This window comes from Taudactylus pleione, unplaced genomic scaffold, assembly GCF_031769625.1.
Source record: "Taudactylus pleione unplaced genomic scaffold, aTauple2 ptg000647l, whole genome shotgun sequence".
NCBI lineage: Eukaryota > Metazoa > Chordata > Amphibia > Anura > Myobatrachidae > Taudactylus > Taudactylus pleione.
The window spans coordinates 4825507-4837601 of record NW_028285049.1 but is presented as its reverse complement, the minus strand read 5'-3'; the positions used below and the strand labels follow the sequence as shown (position 1 = coordinate 4837601).

The 12095-nt window shown below is 43.0% G+C and overlaps 1 protein-coding gene across 1 annotated transcript in view; it reads left to right on the top strand.

Moving 5' to 3' along the window:
• OXCT1 (3-oxoacid CoA-transferase 1) overlaps positions 1–12095 on the top strand; it is a 145025-nt gene that overhangs the window by 51927 nt on the left and 81003 nt on the right. Inside the window, exon 7 of the mRNA XM_088455250.1 lies at positions 8399–8459. Within this exon, the coding sequence (XP_088311376.1) occupies positions 8399–8459 (61 nt within the window). The remainder of the gene's footprint in view (positions 1–8398; positions 8460–12095) is intronic.

Genomic DNA, 12095 nt, shown 5'->3' with positions numbered 1-12095 from the left:
GACGCCTCATTTACTACCTTATGTTAATGCGAGACTATGCAGTGGGATCATGCGTCTGCACACACCTTTTGGGTTTGAATAACCCTGCTGTTTTGGTGGCCAGAGATGGCGTTCATGTACAATCTAACCAGCTCCAAAGTCACCTACATGCAGACACGGATGAAAGGGCTTTTGTTTGCCCATTTCCTGTCCAGGTAATTGCTTTTTTTTCTGCTCACAGAACTCCATAATTGATGTACATACTAATGAAACTCTCTGGTTTCCAGAGTGGAATTAAACTCCTATTTATCTGTGTGGACAGAATGATAACGGAATATCGATAGAATATAACTTGCAACATGCCCTGATATTCCCATAATCTCTACAATTAGTATCAGCCCCAACCCCATGCTGGTTGCAAGAGCTCCGTCAGCGACGGGTTTCCCTATACGCTATACGCACAATGTAGAATCACACGGAGCTTATGATGCCCACGACACTCCCATAAGACAGGTGGATTTTGCTTGCTCGCATTGCTGCCACCCCGATACGCCTAATTCCATGGAAAGACAGATCCGGCCAAGTTCCTTTGCCACCAGAGCCGGCCCTAGGCATAGGCATTATAAGCAAATGCCTAGGGGCAACTGGAATGCCCAGGGGCATCCGACAACTCCCAAGGCGAAGCTCCCCTGCCTGCCGCTGCCCCGATCGGAGCACAGCTCTGATTGGCAGCTCCCCCCGCCTGCTCAGATCGGCAGGTCAGTGTTTGGCCAGGACCCAGGTCTGAAGGAGCTTCATTCTGGCAGGGCTGGAGGTGCACGTGCACCGGGTGCGCTGCTGCACCCGGCGCCAGTGTCCTCCAGCCTGGCGCGGCAGGGAGACTCCAAGCCGGACACTTAGATGTTATTACCAGCGAGCGCCCGGCTCCTTCCCTGCAGCGCTACATTAGCCAGAGGCTGGAGTTCTCTCCTGAACTCCAGCTTCCGGCTCTCCCCATGCACACTATGGGAGAGACGTCATGATGTCTCTCCCATAGTTCCGAGGATCAGCTGGGCGGACAGGACGGTGGCGGATGCAGGAGCGGGGATTAAGGTAAGTGGTGTTTTTTTTATTTTTATAAGCGACACTACAGTGGCAATTCTATTGGGGTATTACTATGTGGGTATATGGGTACTACAGGGGCAATACTATGGGGGTATAAGGGCACTACGGGGGTATATGGGCACTACAGGGGCATTAGTATGGGGGTGTTACTACTGTATATGGGCACTACTACGGGGCTTTACTATGGGGATATTACTACTGTATATGGGCACTACAGGGGTAATACTATGGGGGTATAAGGACACTACGGTGGTATATGGGCACTACTACATGGGCACTACAGGGGCATTAGTATGGGGGTATTACTACTGTATATGGGCACTACTACGGGGCTTTACTATGGGGGTATTACTACTGTATATGGGCACTACAGGGGCATTACTATGGGGGCAGTACTGCAGGGGCATTACTATAGGTGCATTACTATGGGGGTGTTACTACTGTATATGGGCACTACTACAGGGTCATTACTGTGTGTGTGTGTGTGTGTGTGTGTAGGTGGCACCAAATTGGCTAGGGCCAGCTCTGTTTGCCACTGGGGTGGAATGGGGAAGGAGTATACCACCCAAAAAAGTTTTATATACACTAGGGGTAGACTGTTAGACTTTTATACAGTGACACATGGAGGGATTACCGATACAGGGGGGCCTATGGACACTGGTAGAGGGGGGTGGGTTCCACTGGGGATTGATCATCAGTAGTGGGATAATCCCAAAGGTGGATCTGTTGTTGCTAGGGAATTAATGACACTGGAGGCAGGAGGCAATTTTACAATGGGGGCCTATGGACACAGTGGGGGAAATGGGTGCGAGACACTCCCTAGGCATATATATATATATATATATAACTCGAGCAGGCACACAACAAGACTAATTCACATTCGACTGGTGCAGGGTCCATATGTATAGTAATAATGCACTCTCACCCCCTCCTTCCAGAGACTCCACCACAAAAAAACAAAAAACTGGTTTAGTCCAATATAAAGGTTACATAATACAGACAGATACAGAGGTCCAGCAGTCTGTTTCAACTGTGCGCAGGCAGTTTTCGTCAGGGACTAGTCCTTTATATTGGTTTAAACCCGGTTTTGGTTTTTTTTTTGTGGTAAAGTGCGAGACCTGGAATCTTCTCTGGAATGAGGGGGTGAGTGTGCATTACATATATATATATATATATATATATATATATATAATGAAGATAACATTAAATTAATCAGAAATACACTCTGTACATTAAGCTATAAAACTGGCCTTCCTTTGAGCTAGTTGAGTATCTCGAGCATCACATTTGTGGGTTCGATTATACTCTCCAAATGGCCAGGGAAAGAGAACTTTCATGTGAAACTCAACAGTCTATTCTTGTTCTTAGAGATGAAGGCTATTTCATGTGAGAAATTGCCAAGAAACTGAACATTTCCTACAACAGTGGGTACTACTCCCTTCAGACAACAAAATAGGCTCTAACCAGAGTAGAGAGAGAAGTGAGAGGCCCTGGAGCACAATTGTGTAAGAAGACAAGTACATTAGAGTCTCTAGTTTGAGAAATAGACGCCTCACAAGTCCTCAACTGGCAGCTTCATTAAATGGTACCCACAAAACGCCAGTGTCAATGTCTACAGTGAAGAGGCGACTCCGGGATGCTGGCTTTCTAGGCAGAGTGGCAAAGAAAAAGCCATATCTGAGACTGGCCAATAAAAGGAAAAGATTAATATGGGAAAAAGAACACAGAGATTGGAAAAAAGTGTTATGGACAGACAAATCGAACTTTGAGGTGTTTGGATCACACAGAAGAACATTTGTGAGACACAGAACAAGTGAAAAGATGCTGGAAGAGTGCCTGACGCCATTTGTCAAGCATGGTGGAGGTAATGTGATGGTCTGGGGCTGCTTTGGTGCTGGTAAAGTGGGAGATTTGTACAAGGTAAAAGGGATTTTGAATAAGGAAGGCTATCACTCCACTTTTCAACGCCATGCCTTACCCTGTGGACAGTGCTTGATTGGAGCCAATTTCCTCCACCAACAGGACAATGACCCAAAGCACACCTCCAAATTATGCAAGAATTATTAGGGAAGAAGCAGTCAGCTGGTATTCTGTCTGTAATAGAGTGGCCAGCGCAGTTACTAGATCTCAACCCCATTGAGCTGTTGTGGGAGCAGCTTGACCGTATGGTACGCAAGAAGTGCCCATCAAGCCGATCCAACTTGTGGGAGGTGCTTCAGGAAGCGTGGGGTGAAATTTCTTCTGATTACCTCAACAGATTAACATCTAGAATGCCAAAGTTCTGCAATGCTGTAATTGCTGCAAAAGGAGCATTCTTTGACGAAAGCAAAGTTTGAAGGCCAGAATTATTACTTCAAATAAAAATCATTATTTCTATTCATTTTGCAACTCATTTGATAAATAAAAGTCAGTTTTCATGTAAAACATGAAATTGTCTGGGGGACCCCAAACTTTTGAACGGTAATGTGTATATATACTGTATATTTATATACTGTATATTATATTCACAAATATATATATATATATATATATATATATATATATAATTTTTTTTTATTTTTTTTTTTTAAATATCTTTTAAAAAATATGTTCTGAACATATTTCAATATTTGAAAAAAAGAACAATTTCTGGGTGGATTTTGAAACACAATTCGGCAGCTGAGGGGTTAAAGCCTGCTGTAGAATTGGATCAAAACATTTTACATGATGCCTCTATTTGTAAGTATCCACTTCATGTCTGTCAGCCTGAGAATTGCCTTTTCTTATTTCTCCCCAACTGTCTTGTGGAAGTTGGGATCACTCGGCATAATGCGGTTACCAGGGAAACGCAGCCTGGCTTAGCCTCCTGACAGATGCCTCTAGCACAACCTTCTCCTCCTGGGTTCCGTGCACACTCTAGGTATTATATTCTTAATTTGCCGTCTTGGACATCTCGTATGTCAATAATCTTCCACAAAATAAAGATGTGTGCATATATTAGCCTCTGCACAGCTGGCCATTTAGCAATCACTCCATCTCGCCCATGAATGTTTTTCTTCGGATTTGACATTCTTTTTCTTGTTGGAGTCACTTTATCATTGGTTCGGAATCATTTTGCCAGTCACTGCTATAGCATAAATATATAATATGTTCATTCTGGCATAAATATGTTGTTTGCAATGGACTTTAATAACCTGTAAATGTTTTGCACAACCTATAGTATGTTTTGCACAACCTATAGTATGTAGCAGCGCGTTAAATTCACAAACATTGACCTCTTCATCAGTACACAGGCCATGTTTTAAGGATGTCTCTACTGGAGCACAGAATAGTTAATCCTGATTTGGTTAATCCTAGCAAATTACTTGTGTTGTTGATAATCCAAGTCGAAAAATAATTATATACTAAGAAATGGAAGCCGGGGATTACGAGCCAATTCAATCCAAGTGCTCATCTGTTATATGGAAATGGCACATTCAGATTCTTAATTTGAACAGATCAGATCTACTTCTAAATCCAAACTATCTCTATATGAGAGTGTGCTTGCCTTTTTGTATATTGTAAAATATATTCTCCTTGGCCCGTAACGGTCTTTGCTTAGGGAAATTTGGTCTTTTGCTGCTAAATCCCAAATGGTTCTCTGTTTATTTTTTTATTTCTGGAAACATCAAGGTAAAGCTTAGGCCACAACAGTACATATTCCTGCAACACTATGGGCAGATTCAATCAGCCACGAGTTCTGTACTGTGAAGTCCCGCGTTCATTTTTCACGTGTGTCGCCGGATGTTCTTGGCAGAAGCATCGGAACAGCTTGCGGAATTCAATTAGAAATTGCAAGTCGCAGGCATTGCGCGTTAACTCTGCAGTGTGTGAATTATGTGTAGTCCATTAAAGAGTGGGAACAACATCCTGAACCCCTGCCACCCCCCCAAAAAAATTGGCAGAAAGATAACAGGTCAGCGTAGGAAGCTGTTATTGGCCATTAGTGGTTTATATTGTAGTTCAGCAAATTAATGTGTTTAGGGTATTTTGGGGTATATTAAATATATATCTCTACATAACATGTTTGTAAAATACTTGTGTATAAAAACCTGTGCAATTCCCATCTTCAAGTTCACAAACCCCTTTTTCCATCAATACAGCACCCAACCTATATGTCCCACATCAAAAACCCATTTTTCTGCTTTTTACATCATTATTCATTGGGAGGGGTGTACCAGGGATACTTTCAAGATGCTGGCGGACGGGATCCCGGACGTTGATATACCGACACCGGAATCCCGACGCTCGGCATAATGCGATGCCGCCATCCCGAAGACTTCGGGTAACGGACATCAGTCATCCCAAACATAAGTATGCGGGTAAGGGTAAGGCACCACCCGGGGAGGGTTAGGTTTAGGGTGTGGGAAGGGGGGGGGGGTTAGGGTTAGGCACCACCGGTGGAGGGTTAGGGTTAGGCACTACCGAAGGAGGGTTAGGGGGCGGGAGGAGGAGGGTTAGTCTACTTACTGGCCCCTGGCGGTATGTTGAACATCGGGATGCCGCTGTCTGGCTTCTGACTGCCGGCATCCAAAACGCCGGGAAATCGCACTGATTCCGTGCACCACAGGTGCTATGTCCTGACTTAAAATAAGGAGTATTTCATAGTAATCAACTAGCGAAGGATAACTTCAGCACAAAGCTAGGGAAGCAGAAGCTGGTGTAGATGTGCTGCGTCGTTCCTGCTTGGAAGGATGCTCCTGTCCGGTCAGGCTGTCATGTTGCTGCATGTAATTGTTCTACAGATGCTATATAGCTGGGGTCCCCAGACCAAGTAGCTACACAGATGTTGGTGTATTTACAGAACTGGTTACAGTAGATTTCTGTTGAGGCCTCAGTAGTGCACAAGTGTAAAGCTGGGTATACACTAGACGATATGTTGTCCATCCCGTGGATCGGGCCCACATATCATCCACATCGGCCAGTGTGTACTCACTATGCGCGACCATGTGTGCTCCTGCGGGTTGTCGATCGGGGTCGTTCCATCATACCTCATGTAGGGTCCATGGAACAACCTAGATGCTGACGTCCGCATAGCGGATGGAGGCGGTGGCCAACATATCGGGCGGTCAGTCACCACATCGTGCAGTGCGTACCAACCACCCAATATATTGTGCGGTCGGGCGTTGCAGCACTGGGTACACACATCGGCAAGTGTGTACCCAGCATAAGACAATAGGTGGATGTATAAACCCAGAGGCTGAGGACATCTTTAATACAAGAGCTACTTTTATTTTATTAGTACTTGGTCACAACATTACAAGTAACATATCTAAGCCTTGTGTGCCATCCGTAACTTTAATGCACAGCAGCTTGTGTTCTAGTTTTAGTTTCATTAGTGATATGTACTCAATACACTTTTGAAACGAACTTCAAGGAGGAAATTTACTAAGCGGCGAGTTCGGCAGTGTTTTGAAATTTATGGGCATCATGTCGGATCATTGGCGGGTTGATGCTCAAAACCACTGAAATTTCCTAACAACATTTTGGCCATCTGAACTTGGCCCCACTGTCCATAAGTTTTTAAACCCAGATCCCACCACAGTTTAGTAACGCTGCACGGATTCCTGCAATCACACCGAAATTGCTAAGTCGACGCTTTGGAAATCCCCCCCTTCATGCTAGTTTAGATTATTTGTTTCTTGTTGGGTTGGAGCAGGTGCTGGTTTATGTATAATACGATCATGGAGCCTGTTGAGGTTTGATGGGAACTAGATGACTGAAATAGACAGTTCTTGTCACTGCAACCCTTTTTGTCACAGGCTAGTAATGTAACTAAGTGGAACCTGGTTGAACATATTGGAGAGAGGGATATTTATCAAATCTTGGAGAGAGAGAAAGTACCAACCAATCAGCTCCTGCCACTTTGCAGGCTGTGATAAAGCGACAGCTGGAAGCTGATTGGTTGGTACTTTACCTCTCTACAAGACACACATTCAAGCAAAATAGATGGGGAAAAAAAATACGCTACACTACTCGGCGCAGCTTACTGTCACCAGGCGTCTCACGCCGCATGCGTATTGAGGCTAATTGTATGAGGTCATATCTGTAAATGGCACTCCAAACTTTAATCATATGCACAAGCCCATACGTTTATTGAGATTGCAACGTTTCGGACCAACAGATCCTTTCTCAAGCAAACAGAAAGCACCTGTTTGTCTGAAACATAGTAATCTCAATTAACCAATGGGTTTACGGGTTGCATCTAATTAAAGTTTGGTGTGCCGTTTATTATGAACTTTTCTCCAAGATTTCATAAATCTCCCCCTGGGGGAGATGTATCAAACCTTGGAGAGAGAGAAAGTGGAGAAATTACCCATAGCGACCAATCGGCTTCTAACTCCTACATCTAGCACCTCCTATGGTCAAGTAAAATAGCATTCAATCGTAGGGGGAGATTTATCAAATATTGGAGAAAGAAATAAAGTGGAGAAATTGCCCATAGCAACCAGTCATTTTACAGGCTGTTTTTGAAAAATGACAGAAGCCGATTGGTTGCTTTGGGCAACTTCTCCACTTTATTTTTCTCCAAGGCTTGATCCATCTCCCCTAGTTAAAGTATGGACTTCATTTCATATGGTGGTGCACTTGTGTTTTTTTTTTTGTTTGTTTTTTTTTACTTTCTCTTCTTGTTTGCCATGTAGCATTGAACATATGTATAAAGCTGGGCATACACTACACAATTATCTGTCCAACCTGGCTGGTTGGAATGAAAACCTGGTAATGTAGGGGAGCCAATGACAACCGTCCATTTGCTCACAAACACTGGAAAATAGGCAAAAATGGTTGTTCAGACAAATTGGGTAAAACACACAAATTTTAACCAATTTGAACATTTTTTTTTTGTCCTTTTTTCAGTGTTTAAAACCATATGGACGATTGTCATTTGCTCCCATACATTACCAGGTTTTAATTCCAACCAGCCAGATTAGACAGATATCTGACAGATAATTGTATAGTGGATTCCCAGCTTTACACAAAATTGTTTAGGTTAAGGTGTAGGTAAATTTTTGCTTCTAATCAGACACAAAATACTTATTTTTGCTTTTTGTGTAGTATGTATCAGCAAGGCTTCTGCTTTTGTAGCAAATCAAATCAGCTGCAAAACCCAACTTTGCTCCCTACACCCTTCTAGGGGCACCGTTATCACTGCTGCATTTAGCACGTCCAACAAGTGGTTCTCCGTTTGCATGAAATGAGCAGAATGTTTTTCTCCTTTTTGGCCACCGTTACATTGAATTCGTTTTGTTTTGTAATATTTGGACACTTATTCTAAACACATTTTTCTTTTAAACAGAAAAACGGCCAGAAACTTCAACCAGCCAATGTGTAAAGCAGCCAAAGTAACAGTCGTTGAGGTGGGTAACGGTGCCCTTTATGTGTCTTGCCAGTGAACTACATGATTCATGTAACACACGTGGGGGGATATTTTCAGGTTGCCAGTAATAGGGTCCCCATAGCTTTATGTGATGGTCTGAGTGTTGACTCTGAACACATTGTGTAATCTCCTATAAAATGATGAATCCATTAAGTCGTGTAGCTTTGGGGAATAGCTGCTGCTTGGGAACCAGACTCATTTTACTGTTCGTCTGTACAAATCTATCTCCTGCATCTCTGCTACATCACCGATGATGATATTCTATCGGCTGATTAGCATATGTATCACAGCAGCTTAAACTAACAACAAATCATGTCCATGAGAACACAGTTAGCCATTTACCTTCTTAATTATAAAAATGTTGTCTTTGTAATATTTCTTTCTGAATAATTTTCTGTTTACAGCCATTTAAATTATAAGAACTACCTCCATGCAGTCTGATTAGGAGGACTGTTTTGTTACTGGCTCTGCCTAATGTTCCATGAATGGGGTGAAGAAAAAGAGGAAAGAATTGAGAGCAGTTCTTTATGGTGTTACCTTTTGCATACCTCCAACTGTCCTGCTTTTCAGGGACTGTCCTGCTGACCCTTCTGTGGACCACAGTGTCCCCTGGGGGGGAGGGAGGGAGTTGAAGGAACAAAACTTTTTTTTTTTTTCTCCTTTTGCCTTGCACTTATGAATGATTGTTTAAGTAATACAGCAAATGCCGAAATGGGAAGATTGAATTAGCCAGGGGGTAATGTTGGCCGCGTTCTCCTCCCAGGTAAAGTGCCACAGCTATTTCTGCTGCCTCCCTCATGAGAAATAAGCTGCTCACCAGTTGATCGGGGGTATATAATATAGCTCAAAGCACTTTTCCCAGGAGAAGAGAACGTGCGGCACAACCTGATACTACTAGAATATGCCCCGTATTTTCCTTGTGTGTGTGTATATACAGTATATGTATGTATGTGTGTGTATATATATATATATATATATATATATATATACAATCCAATGGACCGGCACTCCGTGGGCAGTGCTCCAGCACTATACTTGCTCCGGTGCCCTCCTGTGGGTAGAACCAGCAACACCCTCCAATAGCACATACGATGCAGGCGGCACTCAGAGACTCCCAAAGTGTAAGAAGAAAAAGTTTTAATGCAATGTCAATGACATTGCATTAAAACTTTTTCTTCTTACACTTTGGGAGTCTCTGAGTGCCGCCTGCATCGTATGTGCTATATATATACACATATATATATATATATATATATATATATATATATTATAATATATTTTCTTGGCGAAGGTTTAGATTACCGGAGCGTTGACTTAAAGTAGGTGTGCCGCCGTTTCTCTCTGCTGTGTTCCTACAATCTCTGCGGAGGGCTCCTGGTGAGATATTTTTCTGAGATTTGGAGTGCCGAACCCCTGCCATATATATATATATATATTAGTGTGGGGTACTTGGGTTCTCTCTGCAATTAATCCGTAAAGTACACAAGTGTCCTACACTCATTATTATTATCAATCATGGTAATGTCTAAATCCCCTTCACGGAGAGGACCCTGATGTCAGCAGCCAGTGTCCAGCGTCGTTCCCTACCATCCAAGTGGGCATAGAGGGGGAATATAACCTTGTGGCGAACGGACAACTTTCTTCGTAGGTGGGGGCAACTTTCGGTACTTGTGTACGTAAAGTACACAAGTACCATTTAAAACATTCATTAAGTTCTCTTTGCAATGAGTCCGTAAAGTACACAAGTACCTAGTGTAGTGAGCCATGGATTCTGTGTGGGGCTGGAGGGATCCGCCCACACAGGGTAGAAATAGGAAATGTGACCACACTTAGAGGCTGCCTTGTATATAGAGCTCAGGTGAGACAGACCAGTCAGGCTGCCAGAGGAGAGTGCAAGTGGGATTGTGGCAGCTACACCGCCCAGTGTAAAAAAGGATGGGCAAGTTCACCTCTCAACCAGTCTATATAAATGTAACTCAAACTGGCAGCTTCACCAGCAGCATCTGCTACCTGCTAAAAGGGATACTACACAATGTTTTGGTATAAAATTATTTAATAATACTACTATATATGTATACAATACAAATCACACACAAAAATTCAGTGCAATAGTTTGCTCCAAGCTCAATCAATCAATCAATCAATCAATCAATCAATCAATCCTGTCACAATTTAATAATTAGATCTGTAAAAATGCAAAGTCCCTGAACTGTAAAAAAAAAGTTGTTCATGTCTTTATGAAACCAGGACGGAAATGCAATGTCACTGAATATGTCTGAGAGGAAGTGACGTGTTCTCGCACTACAAAGCTTGCAGTGGGTAAAACAGCTAAACAGAAGCTGAATTTAAAGACCTCTGGGGAGGGTGAATCGGAATCTGTGGAACATGTTGAAGTTGTTCATATTTTCAGTACCCACCAAACAGATGCCCAAAAAGATCTGAAAGATATGAGCATTGTTGAAGTGGCAGATAACCATCATACCCATGAGATGAAGTTTTATGGATCAATGGAAACATTAGAGTATGTTATGTGGACAAGAAAGTCCAGAATCTGAGAGTGGCAGTGCCAGTACGTCCTTTGATGATATAAAGCCAAGGTCTGAAAATGATGATGCTGGTGGTTTTCAGGATGGTGCTGGATCCTTGAAAGAGGATGAGCCAGTGAAGCATGCTAGTGGCCGATACAGTGAATCAAGGCTGAAGGTTAGAGAAGTTTCAAGCAGGAGTGGTCCAATTGGTGTGGCAGTAAGAAGTTCAAGCAAGAAAAACCTTTATTCTGTTAAGAAGAAACCAATAATAAGCCATTCTTTGTCTGAACCAGGAGAGTCTAGGAAAAGGTCTGCTTCTGACAAGTGTCTTGGTCGACACTGTACTATGGTGTGGCCGTTCAAAGCTCATTGTATCTTTCACTGAATTAACTTACCCTGTTGATCAATGTAGTGAAAATAAAGTGAAATTGAGAAAGTTTGACTTCCAGGGGACAATTACGGTCTCTGAGGCTGCTTTCCTTGATTCCAGACATTGCAAAAAGTGTGCAGTATGAAGATACTGACTTCCTGTTGTCTGATGTGAGGAAATACAGCCAAAAAGAGATGAATACGGCTATAGAGGATGTCAGGCTTCAGGAGGATTTTTTCTTGGTAATTGTTGAATATTTAGAAAAAGGAATTTGTTGCTGAAGTTAAATGTATTAAGTGATTGCTGAGTGAATTTTATGGAAACCGATAGTGCCATAAAGTCAAGAGAAGAACCTGGATGATGAGACCACCAGATGACAGTCAAGTCTGGATGATACTCATGGATGTGGTGAAGGGCCATGATGTGAAAAGTGAAGGGGACTTCACCATAAAAATGCCTCATCCCAAATCACTCAAACCAGGGGCTGTGAGCTGGGGAGAGGGATGTGTGGCAATATCACGCTAGGTGGCGACAGTGAGCCATGTATTCTGTGTGGGGCTGGAGGGATCTGACCACACTGGGTAGAAATAATAAACAACCTAGTCCCTCATACAGGGCACTACCTCACTGCTTGAACCCTAATGGGCAACTAGGCCCTGATTCAGACCCGCTCGCAGGGTCTATGGGCGTTTTTTTTTTTCTCCAGCCAGCTCGCACA